Source organism: Pyxicephalus adspersus, chromosome 9, assembly GCF_032062135.1.
Source record: "Pyxicephalus adspersus chromosome 9, UCB_Pads_2.0, whole genome shotgun sequence".
NCBI lineage: Eukaryota > Metazoa > Chordata > Amphibia > Anura > Pyxicephalidae > Pyxicephalus > Pyxicephalus adspersus.
Genome location: NC_092866.1, coordinates 29,893,459 through 29,913,858, shown reverse-complemented (window position 1 = coordinate 29,913,858; position 20,400 = coordinate 29,893,459). Strand labels below are relative to the sequence as shown.

The 20,400-nt window shown below is 38.7% G+C and overlaps 1 protein-coding gene and 1 pseudogene across 3 annotated transcripts in view; both read right to left on the bottom strand.

Annotated features, from left to right (window-relative positions):
* Window positions 1-20,400, bottom strand: part of PACS1 (phosphofurin acidic cluster sorting protein 1) — a 142,780-nt gene that overhangs the window by 111,165 nt on the left and 11,215 nt on the right. For all 3 annotated transcript variants that reach the window (XM_072423063.1, XM_072423064.1, XM_072423065.1), the window contains exons 3-6: window positions 17,177-17,266; window positions 16,914-17,039; window positions 5,257-5,401; window positions 4,248-4,339 (exon numbers count right to left, since the gene is read on the bottom strand). In XM_072423063.1, the coding sequence (XP_072279164.1) occupies window positions 4,248-4,339; window positions 5,257-5,401; window positions 16,914-17,039; window positions 17,177-17,266 (453 nt within the window). The remainder of the gene's footprint in view (window positions 1-4,247; window positions 4,340-5,256; window positions 5,402-16,913; window positions 17,040-17,176; window positions 17,267-20,400) is intronic.
* On the bottom strand, window positions 12,090-12,911 carry LOC140338446 (PC-esterase domain-containing protein 1A pseudogene; annotated as a pseudogene).

Below are 20,400 nucleotides of genomic sequence, written 5' to 3'. Positions count from 1 at the left end.
CATCTAATATCACTACTTTGAAGTTTTTGTGAACGAGGGGTTTGATGGGCCAGTCAGGTATCAGATAGAAAGAATGACAATGACAACGAAATTTTATGGTTTAACTGCTTTTATTCCTGTAATATTTCCTGAGACAATGGTCGGTTGGTTTGTTCTTCTTAACCCCTGATATTTACGGCCTATTCCCCCCGGTAGAAAAGCTTAGTCTTAAGTTTTATCCCACTCCCTATTTCTCCTTTATTTCCCCTAGGTTTTCCTATAAATACCCCACCTCCCTATTGACAATGTTTTATATTTGACAATTGACATTTGTGCTATGTATCTCTCTATGTATCGCAGAAGGTGGGGATGTTACCCCTGTTGTATGTTCCCTTTATCTTGGGCTTTTGTATTGTATTGTTTTGTATGTTCTTATGATGTTAAAAACTAATAAAACCGATTGAAAGAAAAAAGTAAACAATATGCCAAATTGAACATGAATAGATGATTTTTTTTGTATAAAGCATGTGTTTAAAAGGAATAAAACATGGGTTTATGGTAAAGGAGAAATAGAGAATAGGGAATAGGCCTGTATAGATATATAAATTGCATACAGGATTATGACTGGGTATATACTATGTATATTATGAGGGGACAGATTTAGGTTAACACTTTAGTTAATCTTTGCTTGTTTGCTGTATATTTACACATCTGTTTAGTTGGGACTCATATTGCTACAGAAAATAAAGAGATTCCTTAGATTGAACATAAGATAAAACATTCCTAACACTGCTCTATTTAAGAGGACTGACACTCCCAGACACAGATAAATCCTGGAACAAAATTATGTCTATTTTTTCAAGTAAGCTTTAAATGCACATTCTTCTAGAAACTTGTAGAATGTGTGTTAACAATTACTGTGCTGATGGATAAATCTGTGTATGATTGGTTATAGCATCTGCTTTTGTTTAGAACCCCCTTTACCTTATCCAAATATTTTCAAAATAATTCAGATGTTCACAGACTATAAATGTTACGAATCGATTAGAATACCCAGGTTAAAGCTATACTTGTATTCCCTACATGTGTGTATTAAATAACATCCACTGAATATACTGATATTTAGGGAAATAACCACAATGCAGAAGGGTGCCTGGGGACTTTATACTATGAACCTGATATATTAAAGCTCTCCAACACTGGGTAAAATAGAACATTATGGGAGAACCAGGGTAATACTGCAAACCTGAATTGGATTTCTTAAAAATCATTTGCTATCAGTTAGCAAAGGTTTTCAATTGTATACCAGATTAATTCCAGGTTTGCTACGAATAAGGAAAACAAAATCTGCTACTCAGATAAGCAAATCACTATAGCTTTATATTTGATTCATTTTTCTGTATAATATAGAATTGCAATAAATAAATACCCAGGCAACGTCGGATAATCAGCTAGTACACACACACACTTACCAGGACAAAATACATTTTATTATCATTTATCTAAAGTATCTCTATATTTTTAAACTAAAACCAATCAAATGATTAACGAACAATACGTAGTCTTTATACCAAAGAATATTAGGTTTTTTCATTTCAAATTTTTGAAAGATAAATAGATAATTTAAAGGTATACTTGTATTCCCTACACATGTGTGTGTATTAGATAACAGGGTAGACAGCCCTTCTAAATAAAGTAATAATGTTGTTTTTTTTTTTTTAAGTTTAAGTGCAACACCTTTTATTTAAGGGTGTGGACGTGTAGCGAATTCCAGGTGGACACAGGACCTGATTTTTGGAAGGACCAGCACCATCAAGGGATCTGCGGGTTTAAAGGTAAGTGCGATTTTTTTTGTTTTTAGTTTAGTTCCACTTTAAAACACTACTAGCTGGGGGAACCAGCTAGTGAAAATGACAATACTTCTGAAAACTACTTTACTATTTACCAGTTCATGTACCAACCCATATGATACGCGCATTCCAAAATAAATTTTATTGATTTTCATATAATAAACAACATAACAAACAAAAAGGAGCAAGGTGCAGGTAGACAGCCAAGAAACATACAATAAACCTGTAACAATATATTATTAACCAGGGTAGGTAGCATATAAATAACTCCAACAAGATTGGAGCCTATCACAAATTTCTTGCAGGAGGCTTATTCTATATACCACATCTTGTGTAATATACAATTCCAATATTATCTTGAATTAAACCAGAAATTTCTTGGTGAATCAAACAAAGAAAAAGAAAAAAGAGAAGAAAGGGGAAGAGTGAGGATACTGGAAGAATGTAGAACAAATGGTAAATATATTGCAATTAATTAGGAGTTTTCAGAGTTATCCCCGAGGGGATAATAGAAGGAGATACATTGGAAGGGGCTAGTTGAAGATTAACAGTCACAAGTTGAAACATATTAGTGGCTGATAATAGATATGAGTCCCACGGGGCCCAGATTGCTGTAAATTTGTCATATCTATCATAGATCCTGGCTGTAAGCAGTTCCACGAGTTAAACTTCTTTGATTCTAGCATAAAAAATCTATTAAGACGGGGGGGTGAGGTAGATTTCCACTGTCTAGCAATAAGGCACCTGGCTGCAGTGAGTATATGACATGTCAATTTTCTATTCAGTTTAGTTAGGAGTGGAGATAGGAAGAACCAGCAGATGAGTAACTACATCGAGTGATATATGTACTTCCAGAATCTCTGAGAGAAGAGTGTTGATTTTTGCCCAATAGGGCTTTATAAGCGAGCAGGACCAGAAAATATGATATAAAGTGCCAATTTCAATACCACATCTCCAACATTTATTACTTGCATTAGGAAAAATCGCATGTAGTTTATTTGGAGTAAAATACCACCTCAAAAGTACCTTGTATGCATTTTCTTTAAATACAGTGCAAATTGAGCTCTTAGGGGCACTATCCCAAATAATTTTCCAGATTTCAAGAGGTAGTTCCCTACCCAAGGTTGCTTCCCACGCTAACAGCTTTTAATAGGTGATCAGCACACAACTACAACATGGTTTACTCACTACTGGGTAGAACAGTTGTAATCAGCTGGGAAGAGATCTGCAAGGCACACCAGGTCCTGGGTAAGGAGTTCTTCAGATATTTACAAATCAGACATTGGATAAACTCCTTTACGCATAAGACAGACCTTACAGTGAAACTGACAGTTTTGGAACACATAACTTGGAACCCCACTTTACCCAAAACTAATCACTATATTATTTTCTAAATTAATTGAGGTGACTAAAGCATCAACAACTCTTACACATCCCAAAGAAGTAGAGACCTGAGAAACTCAAAATCAGATGAGGAATGGTTTACTAACTGGACTAGAATGTCCAAATGCTTTACAAATGTAACCACAATGGAATATGCCTTCAACGTTTTGATGAGATGGTATATGGTTCCAGCCCGACTTAAAACATCTGACTCAAATGGTATCTGACCTACAGTATGTACTAGGGGATGTCAAGAAATGAGCAACAAACTGCATATTTGGTTGACCTCTCCGCCATAAGATTTTGGGGTGTTTGGACAGTTTAGACCTCTGTGGACCTTATTCCAAAAACACGTGCCCAATTTAAACCCTCTAATCTCACCAACACCCAATTTAATTGTGTGCACGTGTACTTCTAGGGGCTAAACAAACTATAGCTAAGAAATGGAAGAAACAAGCCATTTCATATCATGGAGTGGTACTACAGACAACACATTCCTCAATGAAAAATTGTCCAGTGTCCTGAATAATACCCAAGGAAAATTATCTAGGATTTGGGAACCATAGAGAGTGTACTAATTGTCCTATATTCACCCAATATCAATAACATATTAGGGTACACCATGGCTTAGGACATATACCCATAGTTCTTCGGAAACCCTCATCCTCCTTTCATAAACACCTAAAGGATACATTCGGGAAATTCCTTTAATCCATTCCCCCTTTTGCCTTTCATCTCTATTAACTGGTTTCCGGGTTTATTTTATATCCGCCAGGTCCTGCTTTAACCACCAAGCGCATTTTAACTTACGATTGTTATAAATGTGCATGTTCTGATGTATTTATGCAATAGATGTAACATAATAATAATAATAATAATAATAGATGTAATATAAAGGTAATGACCTTTATATTGAACTGTATGTTACTTATGTTATTTATATGATTCCTGGTTGTTTCCCCCATTTTTCTGTTTTGTTGAATTAAAAAAAAAAATAATTTTCTTGAAACAAATATTAAAAAAATTGTCTTTTACCTGTCCATGCAGTGGATCATCACTACCCTCTTGTTCCGAGGAGAAACTTTCATCTTCATCTTCTGAATAATTTTCAATATCTGGAGAACGATCTGTGAACATTATACATTTGGCTTAAAACAGATTTTTTAAAAAATACAATTATTTGGGTGTTTTTTTTGCAATTGGGGAAATTGAAAAATGTATTAATCTCATTCAAAAGCCCTATACAAAAGTAGGGGAAAAAAACATGGGCAAAGGGTTTAAAGTACAACTAAAGGCTTCTGCATGATAGTATCTTTAGTACTTGTTTAGACTAATAATGTTGTGCACAAGAGGTTTTTACCTTCCTGACTTAGAACATCCTACTTCATGTCTCACACATCACTTCTAAAAGAAACTGTAGCTCACAGTGGGAGAGTTTCAGCAAGAGGCAGCTTCTACTACCCGAGAGAGCACTGGGCAGGACTAGGTAAAGTAAAAGCCTAATTTAAGGGTCTCCAGTAAAGAAAACAGCACAGTAGTGAAATCACCAAATTTGATCTAAACCTCCTGCAGCAAGATATTTCATCACAACGAAAGGAAATTATTAACTGATACAGACTAATTTAAAATTGTATAAAAGTTTTAAAGATGTCTAAACTATGGAATATCTTGCTACACAATTCCATAAACAATACAGTGAATCTACTAATTTTTTGGCTAAGGATGAATTTTGCTGCTGAGTTTCGGCCTTGGCTAACAAATAGGGATGCAGGTAACGAATGCATTTCTAGATGTGCGATAGGCAAACTGCAGCCGCACTGAGCTGTATTTTAGTTTTGTTTTAGCTAAAGCGTGTGATTCTGAAACCAATTATCTTCATTAGCAGAGATATCATTATACTTTAGATCAATAGAAAAATATCAAAGCAACTATCAACGTTTGATTCATATCAGCTGAAGACTGCAATGTTTACTAGAACACTGGATTACTGGAACACTGGATAGGTATGCATTTAATAATAATGACATAAAGTAATCCATCATACCAGACAGTTTGGCTTTTGGTCCTTCATGATCGATTGGTTGGCTTGAAAGAGAATGGATGTTTATCTCTGCAACAGGGAAGGAAACATCCTTGGCATGGCTATGAAGAGATAATACAAGACCGCTCTCACTGGGAAACTGTAAGACCTAAAAATTAACAACATGGCTTAAATAATAAATACAAATTAACACATTATGCTGTGTTAAAAAAAATGTATTAGCATAAACATTTTGCCACATAATTGTTTATTACCAGCTTTTTGGCCTAAAAAAAAAAAAAAAAAAAAAAAAAAAAAGATATGATTAGCATTAACTGCTTTGGCTGTTTTTTTTTTTTTGTTTTCCCTCCCTAATCAGTGCATGAGTTTTAGTTCGTATTTTATTGAGCAGCCAAAATATTTTACCCACCTCCCTAATATTGTTAAGACATGGGCTCTTTAAAATGGCGTAAAGTTGTCTTGCACCAAGGCTTTAGAAGAAGAACAGGTACACTGTTTTCATAGGCCAGGCTTCTTCTGGCCCTATTACCAACACACTCCACTATTACTTCTCCACATTAACAACAAAAATACATGACTATCCACACGTCTTAAAGAAACCATGACTGATCAGACCTACTCACCTTCTTTCATTACTCCGTGGTCCAGTTCTGTGTCTTGCATTCCCATTCTCAAGGGCACTTATAGAAGTGCACAGGGTTAGCAAGGTCTCTCTGACTGACTGATATGGCAGCTAACTGTGAGGCCTAACTGTAATACCTTTCTTGCAAGGTATAAACATTAGGTTTTACAGCAGCATTTAAGTGGAATCACACTGAATGGGCTAACCTTCGTGCGCCTATCCCACGCACATTAGGTGACTATAACTACTTCCTGAGGGAGCCAATTCCACATTTTCACAGACCTTACAGTGAAGAATCCCTTCCTTATTCGAGGCCTAAACTTCTTTTCTTCCAGACGCAAAGAATGCCCTCTTGTTCTTTGAAATGATCTCAAAGTGAATAATGGGGAAGAGAGTTCTCTATATGGACTGTTTATATATTTATACAGGGTGATCATATCCCCTCTTAAACGTCTCTACTCAAGGGAGACTAAATTCAGTTCAGCTAATCTCTCCTAGCTGAGTTTTAAATTTGTAAACTCAAACCTCTGCCATCTATTTTTTTATATTTAGCAATAAAGTGTACTGAAAAGAAATCTTTCGGGTGAAACACAGTTAAGCAGGTTCGGATAATAGAAATCAGAATCATTCTATACAGGGCTTCAAACATGCCAAAATACCTATTAATAGACATGACATAATGACAAAATAAAGATAGAAAAACACAAAAAGGGACTACAAAGTGCAAGCATCCAGTGTCCATCATATTGCTTACATATCCTAGGATTTGTGGCGGTCCTGGTTGATGAAATCCATCGCAAATTGGGGGTCATCAAACAACTTGTTTTCTTCTCTCCACAAAAACCTAAGTTTTTGCCAGGTACAACAAAGCAAAACGTGTTCTTTTTTCTGCAAGGAGGCGACAAATCAGTACAAACTGTTTGCGTCTTTGACCTACTGATGGGGAGAAGTCCTGGAATAATAAAAGCTTGTCCTCACCCACTTTCAAGTCTCGTTGCTTCCAATATGCTGATAGCAGCGATTCCTTATCAAATGCGAGGAAAAATTTTGCAATCACTGGACTTTGGCTGTGTGTGGGGCACTCTACGTCTACCAGATCGACCCGCTCCAGAGCCTGCAGGGTTTTTTTGCATACCAATAGCATACCAACTGTGATGTGTTTATTAAATCCTGCCGTTTCCAAGATTCCGGAATGCCAATGATGCGTAGGTTGGAGCACCTATTTTGATTCTCCAGGTCTTCAACTTTCTCTTCCAATGAAGAAATCTGCGTAGTTTGAGTAGTAAGTGTGCCAACAACTTTCGACAACTTTTTGTCGAAGTATGCTGTGAGAAATTTTATCACCTCTGCTGCTGTGGCATTAGGTACGGACAAAGACGTGGATGCCTCTAGATCGGAGGTAGACAGGTCCTGTGAGGCGGGCATTAATTCAGGTGATGGTGGGGAGAACCGTAAAGAGGACACCCTAGATTTCTGAGAGCCCTTTGAATTTGACTTAGATTATTGCTTACAAAGTGCTGCAGCTGAATGTTTCCCCACATATTTGCCCATGGTGTATTATTGCTGTAGTGGCCAAGTCAGCCTGGTATGAAATACAAATGCAGATTTCAATGGGATATAGGTGTAGCACTACAGGGACCAACTCAGCCCAGTACAAAATAAATGTACAGGTTACAGTTGCAGGTTTCAGTAGCTTGCAGGTACAGCACTATAAGATCCAACTCGACCCAGTACAAAACACAGGTGCAAATTTCAATTACTTGCAGGTACAGCCTTATGTGAGCCAATTCAGCTTAGCAAAAAATACAGATACAAGTTTAAATAGCTTTGCAGGTACAGCACTATAGAAACAGCTCAGTCTGGCACAGAACACAGATGCAGATTTCAATAACTTGCAGGCACAGTGGTGTATAGACTAATTCAGCCTGGTACAGAACACAGATGCAGATTGCAATAATTTGCGGGCACAGTGGTGTATAGGCCAGTTCAGCCTGGTACAGGATAGAGATGCAGGTTTCAATACATTGCAGGCACAATTGTGTGTAGGCCAATTCAGCTTGGTACAGGGTACAAATGCAGGGTACAATGGCTAACAAACACAATAGTGAAGAGGCCAAATGACCTGGTACGTTGAACAGATACAGGTTTCAGTAGCTTACAAGTACGGCACTAAAGGATCCAATACACTCCAGGGCAGGGCAAAAAAACCAGGCTTCCCAATCCTGTAGGCTCAGAGCTCTAAGTAAGAAGTGAAGGGCTAAATGTTCCCATAGGAAACAGATATAAAGTCCCAGATGATGACTAGGTCCCTCTGCAGCCCACAGTGCCACTCTAACAAGAGGAGAATCTCCAGTACTCACCCCTCAAGCTGTGTCCCAAGGGCTCCCAGAAAAAGAACTCCTGGGGCATATTCAGCCAAGTCCTCTGTGGTGCAATGGCTGTAATATGTAATCTGGCTGTAGCAAGCTGCAGCTGGGCAGGGAAAATGGCGCCTGCCACATGGACTGCAGCATGTGCACGGGTCCGCTGCTCTGGGTGTGTGGCGGACAGCAGTCTCCTCTCTTGAAACTGCCTCCGCAACCGCTCGGTCCTTAGGGAGTACAGGAGGCTCCTTGCCTGGGAAGTGCCGGAAGAAGTAAATTTAAAAGCTGGCGTTATTGTCTCCAGGGAGCCGATGCCCAAAATATTTTCTATTTGGGACTTGAGACATTTGCCCTCAGAACAGTGAAAATCAGCTATAGCAATCAATTCTAGAGCTTCCAAATATATAAATCTCATTGCTACGATGGCATCACACTCCTAGTAGGCTAAGTTTGTCCCCAACTTTTCAGAACTATGCTGGACGCAAGGTAGTTAAAAGGGAACTTTCCTGCACGTGTTGGAACTGCAAAAGTTTAACAAGTTTTTGAACTCAGTATTTGCACTAATTTAGAAAATAACAGGTTATCTGATTTGGAAATGGCTTTTCTTTCCACGGGGGTAGGGAAGTGCGTCATATTTTGTATGCTGCAAGATTAACAATATCTAGATTATGGCAAAACACTTCCACCCCAAATTTGTATTAAGTCATAGGCAGAGTTAGGAGCAATTACCAATATGAAAAAGGTTAAATAAAGAACTCATCTGCTATGACCATATTTAAAAACCATTGGGAAGCCTGGTATACATATATCCATGTTGATACAAAATAGTTTATCTGACTCTTAAATCAATTTATATAGAGATTGTTGGTCCTATAAGATGTCATTGATGTCATTGTTTACTAGTATACATTTAATATATGTTAAGATTGTAATAAAAGGTAAAGATACTGTTTATTCAAGTACTGTATATGCAATTGTTATAATGTTAGTTTCATATTTTATTTATTTTTTTATTATTTTAACTTTTCTATCTAAAAACCCCCAAAAAATTTACATTAATTTTCTCTATTTATCTGGCCAACAATAAAAACTTACAAGTATGTCCTGCATATGGCCTTCATTTATAATGGGTCCTTTTAGTCAAGCATTTATCTGTTTTAGTTGTAAATGTTGATTTACATTACATCAACATTTTAAAGAAAAAAAATAATTTCATACATTAAGCAGATTATTAGAATTTTTGTGAAACATCTTTTTAGTAAATGCGGTGAAAATGTGTGGGGGTCGACCACTAACTAAGGTTAGTGTGGGCGTGGTCAGCACGGGTCCCGCACAAAACACGCCCAGTGTTCGTCACTGTTTGAATTCCCTGCGGACAGAGTCTGGTGTCAGTGCATGCTCCATGCAGAGCACGTTCTTAGTATCAGAGTAGGCGTGGTCCGTGCTTATCCCACACAGCACATGCCCACTATAATGACGTACTGGATTTCCTGTGCACACATGAGGACTCCCGTTTTGCCGATTTTACCCGCCGAGTAGCAGGCCGATAATTGCAAGGCAGTTGATCAACTCTAATGAAATATAAAATCGCTTTTTTGTACGTGTGTATTTTATACTGTGGTCAACAATGCTAGCAGGCCGCATTTTATTGATTTTATGACAGAGGCTGCGGGCCAGTGGAAATCTTACCACGCGTCGCAATTGGCCCCCGGCCCTGACTGGACATGCCTGCTGTAGACGGTCCTAATTTAAAATAGAACTTTGTACCATTATACTGCAGGAGGACTTGACACTGACAAAAAAAAAAATGTTGGCTAGCCCTGCATATAACCCTATGACAAGCAGTACAACGTGGACTGGTCATAAACAAAGGGGTAGACCTATGACCCACAATGAACTTGTGATGAAACATTTATGCATGCACAAATGTCTTCTCTCTCGCCCTCATTGAAGGGAGGCCACATTATACTTGCACATCAGTAATACATATCAACACAGGCTTAACAAAATAAGGGAGTGCATGTTAGCAGGCTAGCCTGAACAGAGCATAATAGGCTACAGAAAATTTGTCAATAGCCAACATTTTGGGCAATCTACTGTTTGGATCAATCAAATGATCAACAAAAGGCCTAGGCCTCAACACCACCCTTTCCTTGTGCAGGAAAGGGAAGGATGAAATTTCAGAAGCTCAGCTAGCCAAGATGATACTATCAATGAAGGTCACTGAATCACAAAATTTAAATCCCTTTAAAACAAGTGGGTATTCGACAGGGGAGCCACACTGAAGATCCCCTGAGCAGGAGACAAACACCCAGAAAAAGGTCAAACGCTGGTCCAGACTCAACTGCAAAAAAGAAAGAATACATTGCACAAATAAAGTAGCATGCTTGCAGCCTCTATGTCCAGAGTCAGACATTAACTCCCACATAAACAAAAACAAGATAGACAAGAAGGGTTTTGTTGGCAAAATATATATAGATAGCATTTACCTCATCACTTTTAGATGCAGTAGATTTTGCGTAGTTACTACTAAAAGAATGTTTTGACAGCATATACACGAACATATTTAGGCAAATAAAAATGGGAAGATGTTAAAACCCATCAGTGTACATGTTGGCACAACACACCAGTTTGACACTGAATATAATAAATTCCCAGCCCTTGAACACATTCCTCCCAGACCTAGAGGAGGTAATCTAGATAAAATATTACTTCAACAAGAAACTAAGTGGATATTTTTACTAAAGTGAATTACCCACCAGAACTAAATGAAGCATTCAGTTTTAAGCCTTTCTTAAAATTATTCTAAGACTGGTTGTTTATTTTTGTCTTTATTTAGGATGCTTTGAATGTTAGCGTAATAAACTATAGCCGACAAGGATGTTTTATCTTGTTGGTCGAAAAGCTCATTATTCGATTTGACCGCTATTCGGTCGAATAGAGCAAAATTTTTCGGGTGAACGAACGTCGAATTCGAACTCTATTAAAGTCAATGGGGGAAAAATTCAGGTTGTTTTTCGGGACCGTGTAGAGCTTCTACAGCCTATAAATACATTTAAAAATACATGTCAAGACTTCCCCAGCTCTGCACGACACTGTACAAGTAAAAAAACAAAAATAATGAAGGCTTTTTTATGTTGCTGGCAAGGCCATTTATGGGGCGGTCAAAGGAACATGCCGGATTTTATACCAGCCTCCGAGTATAGGCAAAGAGGGCCACGAGGGGGTTCCTCCGGTCTAAAAATTAGCCACCAGGTTTCACTAATCCGTTACAAGCCATACACGGGCTTCAGAGTACAGGCAGAGGTCCCTAAGGGGGGAGGGTCTTTCAGTCAAAAAGTTAGCCAGCTACACAGCTCTGGTATAGGTTACAACTGACAGGTGGCAGCAGCAGACGGAGGAGGCGGTGGCCACTGAAACGGAGCAGGGACCACATCGGTAACTGGAATCTAGAGCTGGGTGTAGTGCATCATCAATGCCATCTAGATGTCTGTAATACCATGTTTAGGAATGAAGTACTGACAGGTGGCAACAGCAACAGCAGGAGGAGGAGGCGGTGGGCTACCCACTGCCCAGTACCCAGCTCTAGATGCCAGACTAGACTCAAGCTCAACAGGGTCTTCTTTCTCCGCCGATTCCGCCAAACTCAATCTCTTTCATGTGGTTTCGCTACATAGTAGATAAGGACAGATTGGAATCTCGTTCATCTATTCATGTCTCCAATAGCTACAACTTCCACACTTTCCATATAGGTAATGGCCTCAACCTCTAATGCCGTCCTTGCTCCGTCTCAGGGCCTACCGCCTCCTCCTCATGCTGTTACCGCTGCCGCCTGCCCAGTACCCAGCACTCTATGCCAAATACAAATGCTGTCCACGTTCCGTCTCAGAGCCCACCGCCTCCTCTTCCTGCTGCACGACCCAGGCTTGATCAATATGAGCCATCAGGATGCAAGTATACTTCTGATGAGCCAGCTGATTAGAGTGGGTGGCATCTTTAACCCTAGAGCGCAGCTCGAAGCATAAGTGGAAGTGCATGTCAATCACATCCAATTGGTGCGAATCTGCCAGAGTGGCGCTGTAGAAATTCCCTTCTATGATATCCCAGCACACATTAGGAATTGGGTACTCTAGCACTTCACCTGCTTTGAATCCAGCAGGCACAGCCATGTTGCATATCACCAGACATTTGGGGCTCAGCACCTCGGTGAGCCGAATAAACAGGTGGACCAGGTTGGTTTTGTACATTTGGAGTGATTGCTCATGATACCTGATAACATCCTTTATTCTCGAGTTGATGATGACAACGTCGGGCTGAGGTCCAAGTTCGAAGTCGGCCAGCAGGCTCTCCATGTACTCCGAAGAGACATGGGTCAGGAAATAGAACCGTACATGGTGGTGGTCAGTTCTATAATGACGCACTTCGCAGTAAATTATGCCATTGTGCATTTCACCCAGAGATCCCCCATTTCACCCAGAGATCCCCCAACATTTCGTTTGCAAATGACATCTCACTCTTCCCTTTCAGCTGCTTCTCAGTCCAAAACTCAGTATTATCACAAGATCTTTGTTGACGGATCTTTGAATGGAGTCTCCCAGGACGGCCACATACTTGTTGTATGCGGTGGGCGGTGGGCTCTGAGACCGAGTGTGGACGGTATTAGTATCTGGCATCTAGAGTCGGGTACTGGGCAGGCAGCATCAGTTACAGCAGGAGGAGGAGGCGGTGGTGGGCTCTCAGATGAAGTGTGGACGGTATTAGTATCTGGCATCTGGAGTCGGGTACTGGGCAGGCAGCAGCATCAGTTACAGGAGGAAGAGGAGGCGGTGGGCTTTGAGATGGAGTGGAAACGGTATTAGTATCTGGCATCTAGAGTCGGGTACTGGACAGGGGGCAGCATCAGTTACAGCAGGAGGAGAAGGCGGTGGGCCCTGTGACGGACCGCAAGGACCGCATTATAGGTTGAGGCCATCACCTCTTTGAACAGTGTAAAAGCTGTAGATATTTGAGACATGAATGGATGAACGAAATTCACACTTTCCATACCTACTATCTAGTGAAACCAGATAAAAGGGAACAGGCTTGGTGGAAACAACTGGGAAATACATACATTTTTTATAATTTGTGGATAACTAGCAAGTGCTAAATATCTGTATTTAGTATCTGTATAAGGTTAAATATCTGTATTTTTTTCAGGATACATACCAAGTGCTATCAGAATTAAATATCTGTATTGTTTGAATAGAAATGCATACATTTTTATGGCTTTAGGGATATATACCAAAGTGGGATCAGAAGAGAAATATAGATTTTTTTATGGTCTTTTGGATCGATACCAAGTGCAATCAGAATTAAATATCTAGATTTTTGGTTGGAGAAATACAGAAATTTTTATGGCTTTGGAGATATATAGCAAAGTGAGATCAGAAATAAATATCTGTATTTTTTGGAGAGAATTAACGAAAATTTTATGGGTTTTAGGATAGATACCAAGTGCTATCAAAATAAAATATCTGTATTTTTTATCTATAAATACAGAAAATTTTATGTTTTTTGTTATAGATTGCAGGAGGTATCTTAAATTATGATTCTATATTCTTATTTATTCATAAAAAATACAGATTTAAAATTCAATATTTATCCATAAAAAATACAGATACCACTGGCTATTGTTTTGCAAAAGGACAGAAAAATGTATGTATTTCTCTACAAAAAAAATACAAATATTTAATTATGAATCAGTGATATAGGCCTCAAAGTAAATAGAGGCAGAGGGCCCTGAGGGAGGCGCTCCGTAAAATTAGCCAGTTACACAGCTACATTGCAAGGTATAGGCCTCAGAGACAGAGTAGAGGCAGAGGGCCACGAGGGGGAGGAGTAGAAGGAAATGCAGAAGGCTGTGAACGTGCTCTTCCATCAAGGTGTCAGCAGGCCGTGCAGCAGTTGATGACTAATCAGTTCACTCTGCAGAGGGGATGTTGAAGTCATTGCCGATCCAAGCCCTATTCAATTTAATAAAAGTGAGTCGTCATTTTCTGCGGAGAGCCGAATCCGTTTGTCACTCACTACGCCCCCAGCTACACTGAACGCTCTTTCAGATAACACACTAGCAGCTGGGCAGGCAAGGATCTGAATGGCATGTTCTGCCAGCTCCGGCCACTGCTCAAGCTTGGATACCCAGTAGCCCAGTGGGTCCTGGCTTTGCAGGTTGCAGATGTCCCATGTAAAGCTCAGGTATGGCAGCTTGCTTCCGCTGAAAAAAAAGCCTGCATAGTTTGGCTTAGACGACCTCTACCGCTGCTGCCACCTATGCCATTTAAGGTAGTAGTTTGGCTCCCATGGCTGGTGGAACTGCCATAGGGATCCCTGCTGCTGGCAGCCAGAAAGGCTGAGCACAAGTCCCTTACAAGCACTTCTTGGTAGTGCTGCATTTCAGGTCCCCTGTATTGGGGCAAGATGAGTTGTTGTAACATGGATCCAGTAATGTAGCAATCCAATAGTCGTCAGTCTTTGTTTTTATTTGTTGTATGCACAGATCTTTGGCTATTCACTCCTGCATGAACGCTGTCATGTGGCTCAAACTTCCCACACCTGAGGTAATTCTGGACCCACACTCCTGTGGGTCGAACAGCAGCACAGGTTGGTCCTCCTCCTCCGCCAGGTCTTGCCATTCACGGAACCTGCCGCCTTGTGCTTGGGTGGATGGATGCCATGTGCCCTCAATACTCTCCTCTGCCCCTTCCTCCCCTTCTCCCAAGCCTGCAATGTCCTCCTCATCCTCTTCCACCTCCTCCTCTTCCTGAATTTGTGGTGCACTATGCCTAGTAGGCACGCATGTCCGAGATGATGTTTGAAACGTCACATCTTGATGCAGCGTCTGCTCTGTGTCGTGTCCGAGATCCACCATCATCTGTTCCCGCAGGCATATGATGGGGATGGTGTCACTGACACGATCCCTGCTGTACATCTTGGTTGCCTCTTCAAAAGGTACAGTGCACAAGTCCTCAATTTGCAGCCACTCCGCAGGGCTGAAGAAAGGTAGTGTAGGTATACGTCTGAAATGAACAGACTCTGACACATAATCCACCACCACTTTCTGTTGTTCAGTCAGCCGCTGCAGCATTTAAAAGGTGGAATTCCAATGTGTGGCCGCATCACAAATTAACCCGTGCACTAGCAGGTTGAGATTTCACTGTAAATCCACCAATCTGGCACTGGCAGTGTACAACCGGGGGAAATGCGCTGACAACTTTCTAGCCTTCAGCAACAGCGGCTGGAGGCCTGGGTAATTCCTAAGGAAGTGCTGTAGTATCAGGTTCACGACGTGAGCCATGCAAGGTACTTGTGTGAGTTTCCCAAAACGCAGGGCTCCACACATTTAGGACAAATTAGGGATTCTCCCAAAGCACACCACAAACAATAGAGACACGAGCAGCGGCTGCAGCTCAGTCGAGTACCCCTGAAGAAACCCTAGGATCAGGTAACAACCTAAATTATTTATATTATTCTCCAACCTCTTATGTGAGACTTGTTGCTTTACGAATAAGTTCACTAAAACATACCTTTGTATATTATTCCACCACACAGCAATTTGTAGAGACCTATGATTCAGCAGCCCCGCCCTGTTTCTGTATAAATCCCTGTGATCAGGTAATTACCCTAATACTAAAGAATTACCCAGATGTTTAATACTTGCTTATACTGTTACCTGTTATTAAGCAATACAGAATTATGACCTAACCCAAACTAAACAAACAGTACTTTCTTTAATGTATAGAAATTAATATGTACAAGGAAATCCTACTTCCCAACAATATAGATGACCTACCTTGTTATTACTTCTAGAGAATGTAAGTCATTTGGACCAGACTACCTTAATATATTTTATTATTTATCTGTTATCACACACTGAGTAATAAGTATACATAAAACACTATACTAGATGGTTTGATTCATATTTACCTTATATTCAGATCTACCTCATAGAAATATTTTGCAAATTCACATGATATATGTTTGTATATAATTACCTATATTAGATCTATGGGAAAATAATAAAGTACAATATATTTATAAAGTGATATTACAATATTATTTTCTTATGTTCTATGAATATACCTAGGCTGTATGCAATCCCCGAAAAAGTGTACAGCCATCCCTGAGGAAGCCTATAAAGGGCGAAACACGTCGGGTAACTAGGCTGCGTGCAAACCTTCCTTCTCCTTCGCATACACTGATTGTTTAATCTTCACGCAAATCTCTGAAACAACCAAGCTACTAAGTATGATGTGATGTGTGATTTAGAAATAAAGTATCAGACTCAAAAGACTGAGGTCCCACTTAATCTATTGCGCATATTAAAAAGCACTGTACAAATTGAAGTATTTCATGATTTTATGAAATACAAGCTGTTATTTTGCCAAAAAAATCTTCTTGTCTATCTGGTTTTTGCATTGTATATTTCTCTGTAACTCTTTCTAAGTTTTGCACCCAACGTTAACTCCCGCATAATAGAGGTAAAAACCTTTACAAAAGGCAGACTCCAATAAATACTCTATACTTCAATTGATCAGAGATAAGAAATAGGAATTGTTCGCTTGTAAAATAAATAAATAAATAAATATGAATAGGTATATACACATTTTACTAACTTTACAAGCATGTACTTGTTTTACCTCTGCCATATTTATTACTCCAACAGCCAAGCTTTTGTAACCCAGTATTGTCCGATTCTTGTATCTCTTGCGCCTTTGCAACATGATCTGCAGGCGATTTGCATTTCTTTTTAGGAAATGTGGATACTATGGTTGGAAAAAAAAATAAATAAATAAACCAGAAGAATAAATGAAAACACTATTTCATTTTAAGACGCAAAAATGTAAAAAGTATATATAATATTATTGCAGAGGGTAAATAGCAAGAATGCTAAAGGGGTTACCTGCAGTGAAAAGGTTAGCTGTAACTCTGTCTCTGAAACCCCACTACTTGGTAAAGAGATCTCATTGGAACGCAGAATGCGTTTTGATCCCTGAAAAACAATACACAATATAAAGTAATAGTTTAGATATGTGAACTCTAGTTTACAATAAAAACAAATAGTGTTGCTTGAACTGTCAAGTACAAATTCTATATATTTTTTTAATGGTAATAAAATCCCTACTTTGACTATGCCAGTTCTTCACCCTCAATTTATCATTTTATATCAGTTCCTTGATGAATAAGTTAAAGTGTTTCAGCTTATTTTAATAAAAAAATCTATTTCCACTTCAAATTTTAAAAAGATAGTTTCATATTTTATTGGGCACACTATGATATAATGCAGAATTTACAATTAACTTGAAAACTATAAACTGCACAGATGCTAAAAAAAAAGGTAAATAATGGCAAGTCATAATACAATTTCAAACTCTATGGTATGGTGTTCTTCTCCTGAAATGCCATCTTTGGCTTGTGCCAAAGATGTGTAAGGTTATTGGGGGCAAATATTATTGTATTCAAATCTATAATCCAATAGTGTCTATAAGGGTTTATTTCATCTGGTTTATTCACAAACTGCCACATCCCTTAACCTCCCCAGCGGACTGATTCTGGCCGTATTTCCATGCAAAAAGCTGTACCATTTTTTGCATGGAAGGTTATTTTACACTGTAGACCTAATAAATCTTAGGCATAATTCACCAACACATGTATAATAGTTAATAAATTTAATAATAAACTTTGAAACAAAAACACAAAAACCTGTTAAAAAAAATATAATGTATAATGTAATAAAACTGTACAGCAGCATACATAATATAATTATATATAAATGATATAAACATTTCTTTGTATTGGACTCAATACAGCTATTCTGTATTGAATCAAATAAAAAATTATTTGAATTTCCTGCCGCTAAGTCCCAGCTGCACCGACACATGTACCGACGCATGTACCGATGTCACCGGGAAACCCTGTAGGACGTCTCTGCACTTCACAGCTGGAGATCGGAGGAGGCAGACGTTTCCCCAGGACCTGCGGGGACCAGCAGGTCACCAAGAGACAGCGACAGAACAAGGTAAGTGGGTTTTTATTCTGCTTTTAGGTACCCCAAGTCAGACTCGGGAATACCGCTGGGGGGGGGGGGTTAATCTTACATATATACAGGACTTTCAAGGCAGTCATAAATCACATTAATTATGAACAAATGTATCATTTTTATTAAATCAATATAAAACTTTATTATTTATTATGTGAACAAAATAAAACCAACATAAAAACATTTTCAATATTTTGGTGTGTAACTTCAGACAAATAAAAGGGCTCAACATGATATAATGCTCTCAACGTGTTTCATAGAATTCCAGTCTGCTTCTTCAGAAAATCCAAAAACCACTATATTACATTTAATTGTCTTTACAATTTTCATTAGAACATTTTATTATAAATCAAATGTATTCAACAACAATTTACAGATACAGTTAGGTCCATAAATATTTGGACAGAGAAATTTTTTTTCTAATTTTGGTTCTGTACATTACCACAATTAATTTTAAATTAAACAACTCAGATGCAGTTGAACTGCAGACTTTCAGTTTAATTCAGTGGGTTGAACAAAAAGATTGCATAAAAATGTGTGGAAATAAAGCCTTTTTTTTAACACAATCACTTCATTTCAGGGGCTCAAAAGTAATTGGACAAAGTAAAAAGCTGAAAACAAAATGGTAATTTCTAATACTTGGTTGAAAACCCTTTTGCTGGCAATGACAGCCTGTAGTCTTGAACTCATGGACATCACCAGATGCTGGGTTTCAGCCTTTAATGCCCTGCCAGGCCTTTACTGCAGCAGCTTTCAGTTGCTGTTTGCGGGCCTTTCTGTTCGAAGTTTAGTCTTCAACAAGTAAAATGCATGCTCAATTGGGTTCAGATCAGATGACTGACTTAGCAATTCAAAAATATTCCACTTCTTGCTTTAATAAATTCCTGGGTTGCTTTGGCTGTATGTTTTGGGTCATTGTCCATCTGTATTATGAAAAGCCTCCCGATCAATTTGACCGCATTTAGCTGGATTTGAGCAGACAGTATGAGCCTGATTCATCAAGCCAAGTCAGAAGCTCGACGCACCTGCGTATTCAGGATCCTGAATCGGAGCCCTAAAATCAATTCATCAACCAAAGCCGAGGCACTGGCGTACTCGTGCAGAAATCAACTGACGCGATCTTTCCAATAGATATGCGCAGCCCCGGCAATTTCACACTGGCGAGCTTGCATTAAACTCACTGTTCCCCTAAAAAAAACATTCTTTCTAATGGCACACATATTACCCTTAGCCCTACAAAAAAAATGTTTGGGTTGTTTAAATTTTTAAAAAACATCTAAATGAGCTAAGAAATAAGCAGATTTTAAAATGACATATTTCTTTCCTGTTAGGCAAGAGTTAACCAAGTTTAGCTCCTTTACATAGGCGCCTGTCTAAATGCTTACGATGCCTGAACGGAGGAACCGTCTAAGGGTAAATAATGCGACTTTCCGCAGGCTAAACCTCGGCTTTGCCATCGGACTAGATTTTCCCACAAAAGTCACAAGCACACACACGTTCTTGTTTGTGTATATATATATATATATATATATATATATAAATATAATAAAATAATTGCAATTATTTCCCAAAAAATGAAATATATATATATATAATTATTGCAGTAAATAATTATATATGTATCTAAATATACATACACACACATATAAAACTGCGTTTTATCAGTTGAAAAATGCACCGCACTTTTGCACAGTCCTCATTCAGCTATGTTTTTATTTTTTGTGTATTTTGCTTGTTTTGCTTCATGTGCACTCATGCATGTATTTATAGACATGAGTGCACATGAAGCAAAACATGTATGTATGCATTTAGATGTGTGTACATAGAAAAGCGAAATTATAGGAAGAAATAAGCAAAGTGGGCTTTTTGGACCATATTGCTTCACATGCTTTAAATTAAAAAGATTGCCTATTTGTTCCTATGATTTCTGATGTCATGGGCTTGGCTTCAAGCAACATTCATGGATGATATTGCTTCTGGTTAAAGGAGGAACCCACCTTTTGTGCTTCCGTTACCAAGCTCACTAGAATAGGTCAATATATATATATATATATATATATATATATATATATATATATATATATATA